General features: G+C 40.5%; 1 protein-coding gene across 2 annotated transcripts in view; it reads right to left on the bottom strand.

The window, feature by feature from the left end:
* NBAS (NBAS subunit of NRZ tethering complex) overlaps positions 1–21532 on the bottom strand; it is a 191475-nt gene that overhangs the window by 85963 nt on the left and 83980 nt on the right. For both annotated transcript variants that reach the window (XM_079970285.1, XM_079970284.1), the window contains exons 24-31: positions 19504–19689; positions 18494–18667; positions 15190–15323; positions 12761–12823; positions 11970–12092; positions 10530–10632; positions 6872–7101; positions 4940–5052 (exon numbers count right to left, since the gene is read on the bottom strand). In XM_079970285.1, coding sequence (XP_079826411.1) covers positions 4940–5052; positions 6872–7101; positions 10530–10632; positions 11970–12092; positions 12761–12823; positions 15190–15323; positions 18494–18667; positions 19504–19689 — 1126 coding nt within the window. The remainder of the gene's footprint in view (positions 1–4939; positions 5053–6871; positions 7102–10529; positions 10633–11969; positions 12093–12760; positions 12824–15189; positions 15324–18493; positions 18668–19503; positions 19690–21532) is intronic.

The raw sequence follows: 21532 nt of genomic DNA, 5'->3' as shown, positions 1-21532 counted from the left end.
TGCTGAAGGGCATCAGATCAGGGGTAAAGCTGTTACAGTGGTACCTCAGGTTAAGTACTTAATTTGTTCCTGAGGTCCGTTCTTAACCTGAAACTGTTCTTAACCTGAAGCACCACTTTAGCTAATGGGGCCTCCTGCTGCCGCCGCACCGCTGGAGCACGATTTCTGTTCTCATCCTGAAGCAAAGTTCTTATTTTTTTTTTTTATATAAATATTTATTGAGATTTTTTTAAATACCAAATGCAAAAATAATAAACAATATAACATGGATCATAACACATTTTTCAGAACTTCTTTGGACTCCCTCGCGTCTCCCACTCCCACTTACATCAGTATAAATTTTTTCCAGCAATTTAGCATCTTATTTATATTCTTAAATCTTGTTCAGTTAATTTAATCTAATCTCCAAAAATTTTGTGTTTCCCTCAATCTCACTTATCGTCAAATTCAAATCTAATTCAATGGTAGGCAATTATTTATGATCTAGCATCCTTCTTAGCATTCAACCAAATTACAATACTTTTGTAGATAGATCTTGAATTTCTTCCAATCTTCTTCAACCCTCTCTTCTCCCAGGTCTCGAATTCTGCCAGTCATCTCGGCCAGTTGCATATAGTCCATCAGCTGCATCTGCCACTCTTCCAGTGTGGGTAGATCTTGAGTTTTCCAGCTCTTAGCGATGAGTATCCTTGCTGCCGTTGTTGCATACATAAAAAATGTTCGGTCCTTCTTTAACACCTTCTGGCCGACAATGCCCAGAAGGAAGGCCTCTGGTTTCTTAGTGAAGGTATACTTAAATACCTTTTTCAACTCATTATATATCATTTCCCAAAAGGCCTTCACTCTAGGGCAAGTCCACCAGAGGTGGAAGAATGTTCCTTCGTGTTCTTTACATTGCCAACATTTATTATCAGACAAATGGTATATTTTGGCAAGTTTAACTGGGGTCATGTACCATCTATATATCATTTTCATTACATTTTCCTTCAAAGCATTACATGCAGTGAAGTTCAGCCCAGTGGTCCACAACCTTTCCCAGTCCTCAAACATAATATTATGCCCAATATCCTGAGCCCACTTTATCATAACCGATTTAACCATTTCGTCTTGTGTATTCCATTTTAACAGCAAGTTATACATTCTTGAAAGTACCTTAGTTTTAGGCTCTAACAGTTCTGTTTCCAACTTCGATTTCTCCACCTGGAACCCTAACTTTTTGTCATTTTTAAAGACTTCTTTAATCTGAGCGTAGTGTAGCCAGTCTCGCACTTTATCCTTCATTTTCTCCAAACTCTGCAATTTCCAATTATCTCCTTCTTTTTCTAATATTTCCCAATATTTTGGCCATTTGGCCTCCATATTGGGTCTTTTTCGGGCCTTAGCTTCCAGAGGTGAAAGCCACCTCGGAGTTTTGTTTTCCAGTAAGTCTTTGTATTTTGTCCAGACATTAAAAACTGCTTTCCTGACAATATGGTTCTTAAAGACCTTATTGATCTTAACCTTATCATACCATAGATATGCATGCCAACCAAAAGCATTGTTAAACCCTTCCAAATCCAATACGTCAGTGTCTTCGAGAAGTAGCCAGTCTTTTAGCCAGCAAAAGGCTGCGGCTTCATAGTACAACTTTAAGTCCGGCAGGGCAAAGCCCCCTCTTTCTTTCGCATCAGTTAGTATCTTAAACTTAATTCTGGGCTTTTTGCCCTGCCAGACAAATTTAGATATATCTCTCTGCCACTTCCGGAAGCACTCTGTTTTATCCACAATCTGCAATGTTTGAAACAAAAACAACATCCTTGGCAATACATTCATCTTAACGGCAGCAATTCGGCCTAACAAAGAAAGCTTCAATTTTGTCCAACTATCCAAATCTCTCTTAATTTCAAACCAACATTTTTCATAGTTATCCTTAAATAGACTCAGATTTTTTGCTGTTATGTTTACCCCTAGGTACTTTACTTTTTTGACCACAGTTAGTTCTGTTTCTCTCTGAAACTGTTCCGACTCTACATCTGTCAGATTTTTCCCCAACACCTTAGTTTTCTGTTTATTTAGTTTAAATCCCGCCACCCGACCAAAATCTTGGATCAGTTGTAATACTCTTTTTGTACTAGATTCTGGCTCCTGCAAGGTCAGAACTAGGTCATCTGCAAAAGCTTTGAGTTTATATTGTTTCGCTCCGACCTGAATCCCTTCCACCAACCGGTCCCCTCTAATCATATTCAAGAGCACCTCCAGAACTGATATAAATAACAAAGGGGAAATCGGGCAGCCTTGTCGTGTTCCTTTTTCAATTTTAAACTCTTCAGTGACCACATTGTTTACTATCAATTTAGCCTTTTGTTCTGAATATATTGCATCAATCCCATTCTCAAAACCCCGACCCACTCCCATTTCTTTTAAATTTCCCTTCATAAATTTCCAAGAGATATTATCAAAGGCCTTCTCCGCATCTATAAAGATTAACACTGCTTTTGTGTTTATATCAGTTTGCAAAAGCTCCAAAATGTCAATAATGTTCCTTGTATTGGCGAACATGTGTCTACCTGGGAGAAAGCCTGCCTGGTCTTTATGAATTACTTCGTTTAAAACTTTTTTGAATCTACTTGCCAAAACGTCTGCAAATATTTTGTAATCCACATTTAAAAGGGAGATGGGACGGTAGTTCTTAAGTTGTGTCTTTTCAGCTTCCGATTTTGGTATCAATGTGATGAAAGCTTCCTTCCACGATTCCGGCGCCCTCCTCCCCTCCATAATTTCGTTGCTAACCTCCATCAATGGTTGTATCAAATGGTCTTTTAATATCTTATAATACTTGGAGGTTAGCCCATCTGGCCCTGGAGATTTGCCCAATTTCATGTTTTGAATGGCTTGTTCAATTTCTTGGCATGTTATTTTACTGTTCAGGAGAGATCTATTTTCTTGTGACAACTTTTTAAGTCCATTTTTCTCCAAAAATTGTTTAATCTCGACCTCATTCTGCGGCCCTTGGGTGTATAATTTTTTGAAATATTTCCAAAAACACTTTCTAATCTCCGTGGGGTTCTGAATATTTCTTCCTTCAATCTCCAAATTTGTAACTGTATTCAATTTTTGTCTCTTCTTCAACTGCCAGGCTAGCAGTTTCCCACATTTATTTGCCGATTCAAAGTTTTTTGTTTCATTAATTTGATCTTCCACTCTATTTCCTGATTTATCAGTTTAGAGTACTGTGCTTGATAGAGTTTGATTTCTCTCAAGATCGGCAGGGACTTCGGGTTTGATCTTAGCTTCTTCTCTAATTCTTTTATTTTCTCCAAAATCTTATCTTTTCTGTCATTTTGTGTCCTCTTCCTTGCAGCATTCTGTTGTATCAAGAACCCCCTCATCACAGCCTTACTTGCATCCCAAATAATTCTTTTTTCCACCGTAGTGTTCATATTTATCCTGAAGCAAAGTTCTTAACCTGAAGCACTATTTCTGGGTTAGTGGAGGCTGTAACCTGAAGCGTATGTAACCTGAGGTACCACTGTACACATAATAACTGTCAAATTGAGCATATTAACTCATTGGGTGGTTTTACCTAGTTTTACTTATTTACTAAGGTTTACTTAGAGCAGCCCCACTGAAATTAATGCACATAACTTAGTCATGTTCATTAACTTCAATGGGTCTACTTTGTGTAAAACTTAACTGGAGACCAACCATTGTGTACTATTTCTTATTCAAGCCCATTTAAAATGTTTGCTTCCAGCGGGCAGAATTAAATATCTAAAAACAGGTTGACTTGATTGAAACAAATAGGTGCACATTCAAAACCGAATAAGATAAAACTTTTAAGAAACGCCAGACACAAAATTCAGCACTCGATTCTAGTCCTTTACTTGCATATTCTGAACATGGTTTGAACTTTTAAAGGGTAGACGTAAAATACCACAAAAGCTTTATGTAATACATAACTGTGTTGTTTTTTAAAAAATAAAATAAAATAATGTGTGGACTATTCATCCAGTTTCTAGCAGTACAAATCCATTAACACAACAGTGAAGACAGGAAGGTCACAGGAGTTGAATGCAGGATAGCACCTGTAAAATATGTCAGTTGTCATAAGGCTGTTATGATTTATAAAATAAAAATAGAGTTTTATTGGGCACTAAAGCATGGGAATAAAAGAGATCAATAAAAGCCCAAGTTCTGGAGGCACCTTCAAACAGCAGTAAAAGCCTCCTTTCAAACATAACTAAATTGTTACTGCAAAGCTGTGATGTGCAATGGACGTCTTATGGGTTATGATAACTATTTTGAGTTAATCTTCTTGGCACATGTGCTTTGACAAAATAATAAAATAGAAAGGCCCATTTGTCCACTCCCTAGGCCTAGACTCAGGATGAAGATCAATAAACCTCCCAACCGGGCTATTGCCAGAATGACCAAGCGTTTCAATCACTGTTGCAGAGATTACTAGTAAAGAGATTATGTTAATCATAATAGCACAACAGCAGCACAAGCAGGGGATGAGTGAAGAAACTATATATTAAGTGTGCATGTGTGTATTTAAAAGGAAAGTAATTGTGGGTGCAAGCCAACCAAAATGATTTAAACAGGAAAAATTGGTGCATAACGCTTTAGTAAAATCCAATGAGACTTTAAAAGGTTTCTCTTGAACTGGGTTATACCTGATGCAAGCAATTTATTAAAAAAATGCTGTAAGGAAAATTGATGATACAAGCTGATGTATATGTAGAGCTTTTTATAAGCCAGAACTTTCCGGAACTCAGTTCCGGCACCTCTCAGGTAGGTGCCATTGTTATTTTAAGAGAACAAAAGAGGTGTTCATGGTGAGTTCCGGCACCTCTTTTTCTAGAAAAATAGAACTGTGTATATGATACATATAAATGTGAAGATTTGAAACTATATAACTAGCATTCAAGACATTTCAACAAACCCTATCACACCCTACCTTGTAATGGCAAGATTTTCACACCAAATTCTTCAAGGTAGCTAAGAGCACGGATAAGATCCAATTCCTCTTGGACAACAGGTGGGCAGTCTGTAATAAGCTGTAAGCAGGATCTTACAAGAAAAAAAATAAATGTTTAAGGATTTCAAACAGCTTTCCTAATTAGTCAAAAAGAAGCATCTTCATTATATGAGGCCAGTGTGATAAACATGCAACACTAAACTATGCTTGTAGCTATGCACAGAAACCTCAAGAGCATGCACTGGTGAGGCATTACAATGGGTTCAAAGTGATGGGTCTCCTATAAAGGCTTAAAAATTTGCCACTTGATATAATGTTATCCTCTTTATAACCCCGTATTTCTTTGCGGATGCATTTTTTTATTGTAAATAATATCAATTTATCAGTGGTCAAAGCTAAGCACTTTACTAAGAGTTTACATGCCAAAAGAAAGAAGCTTTGTACTTAGCAAGCAATCACTTTGTACATGAATGAAGTAGGAGGAAAAATAAAATTCATTTGGTGTAGGTTCATAAATTTCCCCCCTCCAAGTGAAACTCTAATGGAATTGCATGACAGCACAGTTCCGCAAATGTAACTCTTCTGCTATAAAGGCAAGAAACATACTAATATTAAGAAAGTGAACAGTTGAACTGTAACACCTAAATTATGCAATTAAAATTTTTTAGGTGCTTTAGATTATCTTTCTGGAGTTGATGTGGGGATGTGCTAACTTTTAAAATGTTAAAAATTAATCCTTAAATTTTCTACTCCCAGATTTGATTTGATTTTTAAATACGCCTTGTAATTGTGTGCCAATCTTATCAATGAGAAGAAACCATGCTGAAATGATTTCCACTTAAATGAAAGCATCACTAGAAAATTGTTAATGATAGAGAATGAAGGAGAGCTTTCATCTCAGCTAAGGTGGTAACCGTCCCCCTAACAACAAAAAACATCAACAGTGAATAACAATTATTTCAATTATAGCAGCTTTCTCATAGAATCTATGATGGACAGTGAAGGCACATCTTGCTCCAGGAGGTACAATTGAAACCTCTGCTAAAACAAAAGGGGGGATGGGACTTCATTTTAGCCAAGAAAGGTTTGCACAGACACTCCAAACAGGATTCAATACGCTGCCCATCAGCTGTTCAATTGTGCTTTCATGCATCCACATCTCGGCCAACTGCACACCTCAAAGGTGGGTATGATTTTGAGGGGAAAGTCTGTTGAGTAAAACGAGGAGGCCTGGCAGACAAAATCTGGCACACAAGCCAAAGGTCCCCACTGCCTCCTTCAACAAAACAAATAGTCATACCTTGGAAGTAGTTATGGAATCCATTCCGGAAGTCCATTCGACTTCCAAAACGTTCGGAAACCAAAGTGTGGCTTCTGATTGCCTGCAGGGAGCTCCTGCAGCCAATCAGAAGCCGCGGAAGCCCCATCGGACGTTCAGCTTCCAAAAATAGTTCACAAACTGGAACAGTCGCTTTCGGGTTTGAGGCATTCATGAGCCAAAACTTTTGAGCACTAAGCTGTTCGAAAACCAAGGTATGACTGTATTCATTCTCATCCCTTGAACTTATATGGGCCTTACAGGAAACATCTCGGTTTTTCATAGCTGTAATGGTTACATACGTAGAATAATAATTTCCACTTCCAAAACCATTAGCTAGTATTTTCAGATTGGTGCTGGTGCCTGCATTTCATGATGAGCCAAGCATAATCTAGGCAAAAGACGTATTACCTCATTCTAATTGCACCAGGGACTAATTAGTAAGAACAAGTTGCCTTAGAAATGCTTGAGCATCGGAGGAAAGCACTCAAGTATGCAAAACAGTACAAAATCATAAAAGATCTGCCTTTCTAAGCAAATACCAAAGGCTAAAAGATTTTTTTTGGCGGGGTGTGTGTGTGGATAAAACGTACCTGGCCATATCCATGCATGTATCAGTTAGACTGGTTGAAGAATTGAAGTATTCTCTGCTAGCAGCCAAAACCAATTCAATGCTTTTCTCATAGCAAACTCTGTACTGTGGTTTTCCTTTAGAAGCAACACTGACAGGGGGATCTATTGACCAAACACTGCAGTGCATCATTTGTCCAGCTAAATGGATGTTCTCCAGTCGACTTGAACACAGAAGACTTTCTGTAAAGATCTTTAGAATGACAAGAGCAAATGTCATACAAGCAATTTTTTTATTTGACAAATACCTGAGTATGGCTATCTGCTTGGGGAGGGGAGGATATCTGGAACAGCATTCATCTAAATCTAGACCAATATCAATTAGACTTCGACAAACCATGTGCTGAAATGGAAATGCAATCTAATTTGCTGCCCTCGAGAAACCCTTTCCTTTCATTTGACTACCAAGGCAGCACTAGAGAGTTGACAGTGGAATCTCTGCAGGAAACTCTGAGACTTATCTGGGGAGCCACTCTTTATGCTGGGGATTATTCAGGATGATGGGGCAAATGGGGTTGTGCAGTGAACGTACACACAGTTTAAAAGACCACACAAACATCTGAACAGAAGTATCCTTCATGAAACTTATCTATCAGTTTTGGACAAGCCAAAAAGCAATGCCACCCAATAATGTATATAAGTCAAAATCTTCATCCTTTAGAAGCAACAGGAATGCAAGAAAGGGGGACCCATCACCGCCCCCCAGATGTTGATGGCCTCCAAATTCCATCAGCCCCAGCCAACATGGTCAATTTTAGGGATGACAGAGGCTGCAGCTCAACATCTGGAAGGCATCAAATTCCCTACCCCTATACTAATGAATTGCCAAGGTACTCTGATATTAAAGTCTATTCATCGCTCCAGTCAAATCTAATATCTTGAAGTAAGAGCTATAATTATATCACATTTTCCCTGACATGATGTATGTACGTATTGCTATTCATTTTTTAAAAAGGAGCACATTTCAAAGTTAGATTTAAATCCCAGATGCCATTTTCTTTTTGCAATTTATTCAGAAGTGTACTGATTTGCTCTCAAAATCTCTCAGGAGTCATAGAAATTAGCAGCCATAAGCAATAAAGTCTACATGCTATAACAAAAGAAGACTGACAATAATTTGAAATGTTTAAAAGATGTCAAATTTTTGAAGGTAAATTATGCAACATGAAGGCTCACTCAAGTACTACACTACGAAACAGAAAAGTGCACTTTCAAGTAAACTGCACATATTCAAACACACAGAGCTTCATTGTAATTCACGAATCTTAATAACTAGGTTGCCTCGAATGCAGATTATTTTCTGCAGAAACCGAACTTTGCATTTCACTTTAAATGCAAACAGGAAAACATCTATCAAAGTTCTATATGCACCCTGAGTGACGTTATTAAAAATGAACTTTCAGCTCAGTGAACCATTTAATAAACATAACAGTGAAGCGGCGAGCCATTTGTCTTCCCAATGTTTAGTTAGCAATTTTATGTCAAGAGTTTCTGTGTATTAAGAAAGTCAAGGTTCCCATCTATACATCTCATGTCTTGTGTAATTCTGCCATAGTTCATAACAGCTCTGTCTGAATGCACGGAATTCTGAGTGTTAAAAAAAAAAGTATAACAGAACAAACTCTAGGAATTTGCTCCCCCCGCTCCTTATCTTCAGTGAGCAATAGGATAAACAGGAGCTTTGCCATTGTTTCCAGACCCACTGGCAATCCTATATCTTGGAGTTGGCTAGGGAGAGGGGCCAGAGTAGGTCATCTTTGTCTTCCCTGACCAATCTGGCTGGGAACGTTTGACTAATGTGACATATTCCCTCTCTCCCGACAACAGCAGCCCTGAGTGCGGTTAGAGGATCTATGCCTTCCCTTCTTGACAACAGCACCCCAGTTACATAACACCCTTCTTCCTGGCACCCACTCTTGTTATATTTTTACATTAGTTGAATATTTTCCCCATCCTGCCTTATGCAAGGAAATCCCCCTGCCTTCTAAGGATTTTACGTACATAGCTGCCTAATCACAGGGGACAGCTGAATAGGTTGTGTTGGTTTGCATTGGGTAATTTGAGCGGTATATTTTCAGTCTTTGTGTTTTTCCTGAATAAGGCCAGCATATAAATCTCATAAATAATGTCATTTAATGTCATTAATAATGTCATTAAAAAAACAACAACGAATCACCAAAGCAATTTACAACAGTTATATAGGTAAAGGTAAAGGGATCCCTGACCATTAGGTCCATTCGTGACCGACTCTGGGGTTGCGGCGCTCATCTCGCATTATTGGCCGAGGGAGCTTCCGGGTCATGTGGCCAGCATGACTAAGCTGCTTCTGAACCAGAGCAGCACACGGAAACACCGTTTACCTTCCCACCGGAGCAGTACCTACCGTATTTTTCGCTCTGTAACACGCACTCGACCATAACACGCACATAGTTTTTAGAGGAGGAAAATCCGTAGGTATGCCACCCGTATGCATTCCCTCCATAACACGCACAGACATTTCCCCTTACTTTTTAGGAGGAAAAAAGTGAGTGTTATGGTGCAAAAAATACGGTATTTATCTACTTGCACTTGGACGTGCTTTCGAACTGCTAGGTTGGCAGGAGCAGGGACCAAGCAACGGGAGCTCACCCTGTCATGGGGATTCGAACCGCTGACCTTCTGATCGGCAAGTCCTAGGCTCTGTGGTTTGACCCACAGTGCCACCCGCGTCCCTTACAACAGTTATATACTTTGGGTCATATTCAACTAATCTCATAAGATGTCCTTGCAGGGATTCCCACTAGTGAAAGAGGGTTTTTTTTTCCCTCTCAGCCACCTGTGCACACCCTAAGTCATCTCTGAATCTGGCCTGGATGGTTGAGAGGACCCCCAGAACAGATTTAGTGTGCACCTGGGGGTAGGAGAGGGGAGAAGCTTCCTTTGTGCAAGGAAAATCCCTGAGATGATGGAACCTTAGAGTTATGCTGAACATAAGCCATTAATTATTATTATTATTATTTGAAATCACCACTTAATTATTACAGAAATATTTCTACTTAATTGCCTGCTTAGCCCTGCCACCATAAATACGTTTTCGGCAAACATTTAAGAATTACAACAGAAGATACCTGTTTCCCCTTCCCCCCTGATATGGCCTCTACTCTCTACACTAGGAGTAACAGGAACTGGTCATTGGTTTGGCTGCAATTTATCAGAAGGCAATGTGGTACCCCAAAGTTCCTTTTCTTTAAAGGAGTAAAGTTGGTAACCTGAGTTTTATTCTTATCCAGATGTGAGCACCAGTCCCCAAGTATGAAGGACTAGAGAGAATTATTTCTATGAAACCCTAGCTATGGAAATCCTTAGAATTTAGGTGTCTTGAAACAAAACCAGGCTACTCACCATCAATGGGATTTCTGGATCTCGTAGAAACTACCACTATTGTCAAGAAAGCTTGATACCAGTATGATTTGCATGTTCAAGGATAGGAAAACTCAGCATATATTTAAACACTTAAATTGGATTGTACATCTGCTGGCACAGATTCTGAATAAAGCAAAATGCTGGTATGAAACTGAACTAGCTAGAATTCCACCCACTGTAAATGTATTCAAAAACATCCTGAAAAGCAGCAAGATTCACCTCATAGCAAGTGTCCAGTTGTATGCATGTGTAGACATTCTGCTGCATTTCCAGGATATCTTGCAACAATCCCATCCAGTGTGTCTCATTAACAGGGGGCTGCCTGTAAGACACAAAGAAGCGAACATTTACAAGCAGGTTCCGAGAAGTGTGATTACCAGAATTAAATGTTTTCATCTTAAAACTCTTAAAATATCACCCCAAAGGTTAAGAGTACATTCATGCGTAGAAAAACAACACTGGTGCTTATAACATCTAGACACACAGTAGCTCAGCAGTCCTTATAACATTCTGGGAAGATAGAGAAGAATTATTATCCCCATTTGAAAGATGGAGAACTGAGCTTGAGAGAGCAGGTTGCTTAGTGAGTCCATGACCAAAGGGAGACTTCATCCAGCAACTTAGTGGCTCACAGTTACATCTCTTATCCAACAGTTTTGCACACCTTCCCCCCAGCCCCAAAGCTTTCAGACCAAACCCTCCAGTCACACATACTGGGCGGGATTCAGCTAACTTGTTGCATGCATGGAACAAGGTCCACTAACACAACAGGACTTGTCCCCCTCAAGAAAATAAAATAAAAATAAAAATCTTCTCTGCAAGGTTAGGAGAACCCCAGAACCAGGGGCAATGACTTGCTCCCACATTGAAGGGGCATGGTCATGCGACATGTCACGTGACACCACCGGCGTGCACCGGACTGGGACAAACAAGCACAGAGATCACCCCCCAGCTGGGTAGAAGTTGGGGCTGGGGTGCCAGGCAGTGGCAGGGGGTGGTAGGCCCCTCAACATTGGGGGGCTGCCCCCTGCTAAAAAATATTGGGGGATCTGAAGTCACCTCCAGCCCATATACCTGGCGCCACTGCCCAGAACAGGTTGGGTGGCATAGGGGAGGAAAGAAAGGTCATGTTTTACAAGCAGACATTTTCCCGTGCACATATTCCACTTAGCGCTACCCGTTGGGAGATCATCTAACCCAAGGCCTACATTCTGAAAGGTTTAAATTGCTCTGCCATGCCTCCATCAAGAGAGTGGTACCATTCTGCTCTGCACACCATGGGCAATGGATCCTTGACAATGGGGCAAGATTTGTGTTTTGATGAACCATGGAGCCAAAGGAGAAGACGTGCTGGAATCTGCCACTTTTGCTTGTGTCATGAGCAATTATTTTATGTTCGACAAAGGGCATTCAAGGGAATTTTACCACCACTAAACCATCTTCCTTGTGAAGCAAACAACTGAGTTGCCTCCTGAGGAGCTAAAGACAGGTTTACAAAGAAATCTGTCCTTTGAATTGTTTGTCTTTCCTGCTTGAGACCACAGCTTCAGCTGTTCATGTTCTGACCTGGAAAAGCCACGCACAACATTTCATCTGCGAAGGTACCAAACAACCATTAAAGCTCATAATTTTGTGTGCCTGCCACCATCCGTTACTCACTTGCGGCCTGTGTGCCTGGTCAATCGAATCATCAGCTTCCGTGCTTCTTCTGGGCTGTCCTGTGTGTCTTTTACAAAGGATACAGGCTTTTGGAGTCCATGCTTCTCCAAGATTTCTGATACGCTGAAATAACAGTAGTCATAAAAGCATCATCAGCCATTCAGCCAAATTTTAAATCCTGCCTGTGGCCATTATTGCAAATTATTGTTTATGTGTAAAATTTGAATAAATATATATTTAAGACTGAAACCGAAACCAAGAGGGATGGTGATGTTTATCTACTGAACAATGATGACTTGAAGTTATACAAAAAATACACACCCAGACACGCATACCATTTAAGAAGTCATTTTGTTCTAAATATTTAGCACCATATCATTATATTCCATAAAACAATATAAAATTTGACCCACGCCCCCCCAAAAAAAACCTTATAAGGAGATGCTCCCGGAGGTGGGGGAGTACAATGAAACAGCCTATATAGCTGAGCCTTTAAAGAAATTAGATGAAGGGCCTTTTCTTTTTCATTCTTCGTGTTAACTATATTGTCACAATGCTACATTACCCTTCACAATGTTACAGGTTGGGAGGGGGGGAACCCCTTTGGATATAAACATGTGTTTATGGAAAAGGTCAAGGTCCAAAAAGTAATTTCCACTAAGCCTGCAGTAATATTTGACCTACAAGCTCTCTTTTGTAATAATCCTGGCATTTTGAACTGTAAAACCTAGCGCTAGGTTAATAAAGAAAACGTACTGGAAGAGATGAATGAAGAAAGGCGCATTTCTTACCTAAGAATTTGTTCCAATCCATCAACTTTGTCGTGAAGGTTATTTGTAATGTCTGTTTCAGGACTGAAAGGATATATCAAAACAAAACAAAAAAAACAACAAATTTGTATATTCTGCATACTATGAAAAAAAAATGTAATACAAACCAACACTGAGTAATATCCCAAATACCGTGATTTTCTGTGTGTAACACGCCTCTGTATATAAGACGCCCCCTTTTGGGGGGGACTAAAAATTGAGAAAATGGGGGGGGGGGATTGCCCTTGTGTAAGATGACTCAAATTATTTTATATTATTTTATCGTAAAAAAAAACCCTAGTCTTATACACGGAAAAGTACAGTAAGTCATATTCAGAGTAGATCCACTGAAATCAATGAACATTCCCTGATTTCAATTAGTCTTTTCTGAGTATGACTTATGTGGAGATCACCCATTACACCCTTCCAATCTACCCTCAAGTGAAGGTGGGAGCGATCCTCAGATTGCATGCTTCCTCCTCACCCAATTCCATTAGTCCCGTTCCATGACCAGTGGATGGGGCTACAGAGACAGGCAGCGTAGCCAAGATTTCTTCTTCCCACAAAGGAAGAGTAGCCCAGTTATGATGGGCAATATGACTTGGCTAAACTGGTGATGGCACCCAGAGAGAACTTGACACACGAGCAGTTCAGCAGGATGGAGTGACCAAGGTGCTAAACCGTTTTAAAAAAGGATATGGCATTGCATTCCCCGTTTTCTCTTTTTTTAAAAAAATAATAATAATAATTTTTATTAACCGGCCAATCAAATCAAATTAAATCACATCACATAAATTCCGAATTACAAAGCCGAATTTTAAATTTTGTTGGGGGGACCCATATTTCAAGATCCAAAGGGGGATTCTGATCATCTTCTTACTACTGCATTAATGTCCAAATCAGTCCAAATCAATCCAAACAGAGTTCATAATTCTACCCAGTCTTATCTTGCTGTTTCCACATCACATCTTGTTCATATATTTTCTCTTTTTTCTTTATGATCTCTTCTGATAGTCTCCTTAAGCCGATAAACACCAATAATAATCCTGTGTGAATTTTTCCGTTCTTCCAATCCTCAAATCGAGATGGTTTCCATATATCATCGCCTTCATAGATAACATCGCTCTTTCCATCATTAATCTCGCAAAACTGTCGCTCTTAAGTCCCACCGAGGAGTTTCACCCACAATATAAAAACAGCTCTATTTCTCTATTTCTCCTCTCACTTAAGTCCTCCAACAGAACTTCCCAATATGGCGATGGCATTTTTAACTGCATCATTCCAAAGCTCTTATACATTCCACGCTCTTCTTAAAACATGCTTTGGTTCGAAAGTTTATCTCCACACAGCCTTAAATCCACAGCTTAAGTCCTTAAAATGACATTTCTGACTCGTGAGGGGAGGGGATTCTTGTTTAATCACATAAGGAAAGAAAGGAAAGTTTTTCCCCTCCCCCATCAGTCATTTGCCATACCGAGTCTTGGCGTATCTTCTCATGATTTCTCTTGTTCCTCCGACTCGTCTTATTTTATCAGAGATCTCTTCTGCTAGCAGTCTTCACTCCCCCTTCTTCCTTGAGATATGTGCATTCCTTCATCCAAATTGTTCTTGCAGCTAGTGGCGCGGATCATGGAAGGTGTCTAGGAGCACCGGAATCACACAGGAGGGCTTTGTGCCTAGTGCCCCCATCCCCACAAATTTGGGGGTGGTATAGGGTACAGCAGGCAAGGCAGTCCCCCCCGCCATCCTGGGGGGGGGGGGTAGGGAGGCTAATTACTCCCATCATAGCCTCCAAATTACCTCGTGTGGGTCGGAGAGATGTTATTGTCAGCCATCTTCCGATGCACCCCCTAGTGGCCCCCCGCATTCCCCGTTTTCTCAACCTGACTGAAATTTAAGTTCTTATCCAGGCTTTCAACATGTGGGGAGCATTGCAGCACATAGTAATCCCAGCTGCAGACTGAAGAAGAAGAAGAAGAGTTTGGATTTGCTATTCCGCTTTATCACTACCCAAAGGAGTCTCAAAGCGGCTAACATTCTCCTTTCCCTTCCTCCCCCACAACAAACACTCTGTGAGGTGAGTGGGGCTGAGAGACTTCAAAGAAGTGTGACTGGCACAAGGTCACCCAGCAGCTGCATGTGGAGGAGCGGAGACGCGAACCCGGTTCCCCAGATTACAAGTCTACTGCTCTTAACCACTACACCACACTGGCTCTCTGAAGCATGAGGGTTTGGTGGGGGGTGGTCAGCAATTACCACTAGATTGTATGGATTGTATAAATTAGTGCACATCATTCTTTGAATACTGAATGACATTTTAATTGTTTAAAAGCAGCATTTGTAAAGGATTTCTATTAGCTCAACATATTTTATTTTTTACTTAAAAAAAAAAGGGACATGTCAATACTCACCCATAACCTCTCTGGGGGAGACATTCTAAGATATCATAGCAATGAGAAAGCTGGTCATCACGTTGGCAGCTGTAGATGCAGTCTAACGCAATTGTCATCAACAAGTCTTGATCCGAAATTATTTTTTGCTGACACTGGGAGAACAAGAAAACGCTATATTCATTGCTGTACAGTAGTGTACGGTCTGTAAGTATGTATGTGTCCCCCAGCCCAAAATTTGGAGTTGTTTTCTTCCATATCTCTGTGTGACAGACAACCGGCTCTTGAACAGCACAATTACAACCATAAAGGCAATTTAGTGATTTCTGTTAATTGCAGAGGCCTTCCTGGTTCTTTAATAATTCTCCGTTGAATATCTTTCATAATTACAGAACTGGCAATGGAAGCTCATTTGATACCAGTGATCACAGCAGCCAGTTGGAACAGCAAGGTATTTCTATATTCATTTAAAAACATGCACCCACACACAAATCACAATATTTTTCATCAGACAATTTATTAAAATAAAAATGTAATTCTAAAGCTGCTCCCCCCCTCAGCTGCATTATGCTATTTCCTTCATTTGCACATAAATAACTTCAATATGCACCAGAACGCTAGCTTCCCATGACTCGTTGTTTACAGCCAATCTACTTCTGTACACAGCCGGAAAAGTAAAGAATTAATGAACATCCTATCAAGATGCTATTAGGATGCTGGAATGTGAATTTAGTCTGGATCCGTGGCTATAATACAATGCCCCCGAGAAGATGAAAGTTACTACAAATTTATGTAAAGACCAAGTTAATCTCCCTCAAAAAAGCTCCTTCTCCTCTGCTTTTCAACGATGACATCAAGAGCAAATGGCTTGTGTAAAATAAATGAGACAATCCAACTCTATACATGTCAACTCAGAAGTAAGCCCCATCGAGTTGAACAGGGCTTACTCTCGGGTAAATGGAATGTGACTGCAGCTTGACTTTCTCAACAGATTCCATTGTGCTCTTTAAGAATCAACCGCGAGTTCCCAGTTAACACCAACTGCTGGACCAAGACACGGACATAGGCAAAAAACATTCTTGGTGGGATCCCAGAACTGTGGAATCCTGTGCCCCTGGAGATCTACCAAACCCTAAGGCCTTAGAGCGACCTTGGAAGCATTTTGGCTGGTTTTTGATTACTTGGACTGAAGTTAGTTGTCAAGAAGTATTTGACAGTTGTCAGGAAGTTAGTTGTCAGGAAGGTGGTAGAATGAATCGCACTACTTTATCCTGCAGATCAATTTTTTGAATGCTTCACAGCATAGCAATAAAACCAAGGGAACATTCCCGCAGGTAGGAAACTAGCGCAGTACGGGACAGGCTGGTGCTGAATCTCTCTTCTTTTACATGCCAGGGGTTTGTTTTAGGCAAGGGATTCAAAAATAGCAACCTCACACAGTTCTGTTCTGAAATAGCCCACTCTGCCACCTGCGAATCCTACTGCCTCATTCTTAACCTAGATGTGTACTCAATTTCCAAAATATGTGAAAGGAAAACCAGGCACCTTCAGCGCTTTGTTCTCATTTGCGCCTAAGTTGGTTCTTCCCCCAAGTGCTGCCCCCCTATTACGGGACAGGTGTGACGTTCAGGGGTGTTTTTTTTTTGGGGGGGGGGAATTTACGAATGATTTAAAAAGGGACCGCAGGACACTTAGGTTGTATCCACACAAACAATGTCCACTGCATCTCATTTCAATTCTCTCTCTCTTTGGGTTATTATTGTTCCCCTGCTGCTCAACACGAGAGAGATGAACAGGGATGCATTGAGTAGCCCCAGCCAGCAGAATCCACAGCACCAGTGAAACTATCTGCAGTGATGGGGGCCAATCACACAGAGTTCCAGGGTGGAATAGAAGCCTCTGCATTTATGGCTGTATGTATGGGAACTGGGGAGCAGGCCCACATGGCAGGTCCCCACTCCCTGCTCCTGTGTTGCACAACATGGGAGAAACAAAAAGGTAAAGGTAAACTGTGTTTCTGTATGCTGCGCTAGTTTTGCCAGAAGCAGCTTAGTCATGCTGGCCACATGACCCGGAAAAAACTGTCTGCAGACAAACGTCGGCTCCCTTGGCCAGTAAAGCAAGATGAGTGCCGCAACCCCAGAGTCGTTCACGATTGGACTGAACTGTCAAGGGTCATTTTTTTTTTTAAGGTAAAGGACCCCTGGATGGTTAAGTCCAGTCAAAGGCGACTATGGGGTTGCAGCGCTCATCTCGCTTTCAGGCTGAGGGAGCCAGCGTTTGTCCACAGACAGCTTTCCGGGTCATGTGACCAGCATGACTAAACCAATACTGGAGCATGGAGGACCGTGACAAGTGCCAGAGCACACAGAAACACCGTTCACTTTCCCGCTGCAGTGGTACCTATTTATCTACTTTAACTGGCATGCTTTTGAAATGCTAGGTTGACAGGAGCTAGGGCAGAGAAACGGAAGCTCACTCTGTCGCGAGGATTCGAACTGCCAACCTTCCTATCAGCAAGCCCAAGAGGCTCAGTGGTTTAGACCACAGTGCCACCCGCGTCCCTACAGGAGCAATAATGCCTTAAAGAGAGCTTGTGACTCTTCCAGTGTCAGGTTTTGCATGTGTCCTGAGCAAAGGCGCTTCCTTCTACAGAACGATAGGGCCAGATTAAACTAATGAAACCTGCTAGCGGAAGCCTGTGTGACACGCCTCTCTCCCCAGTGCCACTCTACTGTAGAGGCAGGATCATTCCATCTAGCAAGCTGAAATGCTTGCGCTGGGGGAACAATTGCCATAATGATACATTGAATTCCTCACACAGGCCCCCAATAAAATTCACAGATCTCCCCCACCACAATGCAAGAGAGGAAAAAGCTCACAGAGATGCTTAGCAGGGACTTATTAAGGGATGCAGTGCAGGCTAAAACACAGAGATGCTGCATGGTTGGGCAAAGGTATGGAAGATATATTTAGATCACAACAGAGAAGAACAGTGGCTTTCAGTGAAGAGCCTCCCCCTGCTAAAATACCCTGTCTGCCGGATAAATGCAGAAATGATTAATGATTAAAGCTACATTCTGACATCCCAATACAGATTAGCCGTGTATTAGAAATCCCACTTTAACCTTGTCTGGAGAACAAATGTTTGTATCGACAAGACAAATGTTCAGTTCTGCCACGCTGTACAGTGACAGCCATCTCCCAAACTGATCAGCGAAACAAGGTGCACTATTAAGTATACTTGGAAATGCAATTCAGGCAGGGTGGAGGAGAGATAAACTTTCAGGTGCATGCGAATACACAACTAATCATCTGAATTTACCGCTGGCTTTGAATGTTCAAAGATTTTCAGAGGAAACGTCAGGTTTTCTTTCGCCAGTGTTACCAAATACTCTTTCAAAAGCTCATTAGCGATGCCTGGAGATTCATTTTCGCAGCGGTGTAGGAATGGGACCATCCATTGATAGGCATTCTTCACATACCTTTCTCCCGTTGACTGAAATGGCAAAGGTTTTAAATTAAAGAAAAAATATGAACGCACATTAAGAGAAGAGCCAAATGCAAACTAAAATTGCAAAGCAGTTAAAGGAATAGCAACATATTTTCCCTCTGATCTTCCCAATGCTTTTCAAAAGGTTGGTATCATAAATAGCGAGCATAAAGTTATGAACTGTGCTAATGCAAATTTCTCTACGAAAAGCAAACTAACAAACAGGCTCATCAGTGTGAACCAGTTTCATTCTATTTTATCCAGAAAGGGCTGTCAGGCCACAATCCCACACCAGAATTAAGGAACACTTAACCTCACCAAAATAAATTAGGATAAAGGCACTTAATGCATTGTAACATTGTGACACCCGGAACCAGCATCTGGGGGCTTTTTTTGGAGTGCAGACAGGTGCAAATCCAAGCAAGACTGAGCTATTTATTGAAGACACATTGTAAACAAATTAAAACATTAGCGGGACTGATATAAGCACATGCAGCAAGAGACAAGGGGAAGATAAGGGAAAATTTGTAAATATATTTGAATCAGATATGCAGTAATAAAAAGATACCAAATAAATAACTGCAGAAAGGAGGGGAGGGGAGTTAAGCGGAAAGTAAATTAGATTTGTAAAGATTTTGTTTTTCTTGTAAAAATATTTGTAAAAGCTGAATATGAAAAACAAAATTATTATTTTTAAAAAAGCAAAAGAGGAGAAGAGAAAAGGCTGAGATGAAGGACGTTGGGCAAACAGTTTCATCCTGCTCAGGATGAAATTTTATGCAGCAGAAAAGCCCCCTTCCCAAACCATTCCATCCCACTGTGACATAAAAAAGAGCACATACATTTAACATCAAGAGTCTTAGTTTCTCAATATCCTTCATCTGCTGCAGCTCTTTCAAGTTCAGAGTGATGTCACATCCAGTCTCATAAACCAACGTCTCCAGTGTAACCAGATTGTCACAAAGTGAGTGCAGACCAGGAATATTCCTCTCCATGCCCAGACGAACCAGGGACAAAGCACAATCCACCTATTATTATTTTTTAAGAGAGAAAAGAAAAAATGTAACCATTTGCAATTGGTTTTATTCTGGTTAAACTTGAAAGGAGAAGAGATATGGTTTGACCACCGGCTCAGCAACTTATAACTGGTCCAAATACATTTTATACAGAATGACTAATATAGAATCTTATAACTGCAGCATAACTTCTATAAAATGAACACATGGTATTTAATTTGACAGATATATATACTGTATATATATTTATATATTTAGCATGCAATTTGCATTAAGTAATGCCCCTGTCTCCAGAACCCTGTCAGCCATATATGACAAATGAATGGACAGAATTATTTTTAGACCCCAGTTATCCTTTCTACATCAACTAGCATAGCAGGAACTTAATTTTAGCCCATTGGAGATATTTCTATATTTTTTGTCTCTCCTCGCAGTGAACAGCAGGAAGTATGAATGCAAATATATATATAATCTGTGATGGAACCACATGGTTACCCCATATATCAGAGAGGGTGTTCCAGACCTATCCAGAATATGCTGGATGCAGAATGGATCCAGCTGGATCCAGGATTATATGCAACTCCCAGGCCTTTATTCCTTTGAAAGAAACAGTTTGTAGGGGGTGGGGCATAAAATAAATGCTGGAAACTAGAATGTTGCCAACGCCAGAACACTTTCTCCTGCTTCTCCATCCTCCACTCCAATAGTTATCTGGGGGGAAATAGTCTCTCTAAGATTGAAGGAGATAGAAAAGAGAGTTTCTGCTTATTGAAGCATGTATTCTTATCCAGTTCCTCATTTGTGTATTTAGAGTTTGATTCTATTTCAAGGATAATAAAAAAATGGTACATGCTGCAGTAAGCAACTTGGGGAGGGGGAATAATGGATTTCTCTCTCCCTGTCCTCCAATCTCTTCCAAGTTCTGGTTCAACTAAGCAGATTTCTCGCAACCACCTTTTGGGTTAAGGTTCAGTTTGATTTCCTGCTCGATACCAAATGTCCATAGCACCAACATCAATTTGAGGCAGTCAACCAACTCAGTGCCTGGGATTTCCCAACTAGTTATCCACAATTTTAATGGTAGACACAATAGATACTAGTAGCCTGTTTCATATGTAATGCTATGTCATGGCTTAGTTCAGGCATAGGCAAACTCAGCCCTCCAGATGTTTTGGGACTACAACTCCCACCATCCCTGACCACTGGTCCTGTTAGCTAGGGATGATGGGAGTTGTAGTCCCAAAACATCTGGAGGGCTGAGTTTGGGGATGCCTGGCTTAGTTAACCACAGTTAGCTAGCCATCCAAATACCTGTGACTTAACTATGGTTTATAAACCATGGTTGAAATTCATTTGTTAACCTAGTTTAACAAATTAAGCATAGCTTAGTGTTATCTTCAAACCTGGACCTCCTCCTCCACTGTGGTTAAGGAGCCGTGGAAGAGATCTATTATTGTTCCATGAAAAATGAGGGGAAATAGTGCTGTGCCTCTTCTTTTATAAAAGAAAAGAGAACATCACGTTTGCCCCGCTATAATTAACAGTCAAATTAAGGCTGTCTCCTGATTAAAGAAATCTTAGTCAATTAATCACAGTTTTATTCAATTAAATTTGCATGCATCTGCATAATAGAGCAATTTCCCTTTTCTTTTCCTTTTTGCTTTAGATGGTGTATGTGTGCCCTGCAGCAGGTGTCATCTTGGACGTGGCAATTCCTCCTGTGTGAGGGAGTAGGGGTGGAAATCACTTTTTAAAAAGAGGATGCTTTTACATATATACATGAATTGAAAACATATGTTCTTTAAAATTACTGCCTAATTAATTACGGCACCCTCTGAGCCGTTCAATTTTTTTA

Source organism: Podarcis cretensis (assembly GCF_951804945.1).
Source record: "Podarcis cretensis genome assembly, chromosome: 3".
In the NCBI taxonomy this organism is placed as follows: Eukaryota; Metazoa; Chordata; class Lepidosauria; order Squamata; family Lacertidae; genus Podarcis; species Podarcis cretensis.
The sequence above is the reverse complement of the archived record's forward strand: the minus strand, read 5'-3'. Positions and strand labels throughout refer to the sequence as shown.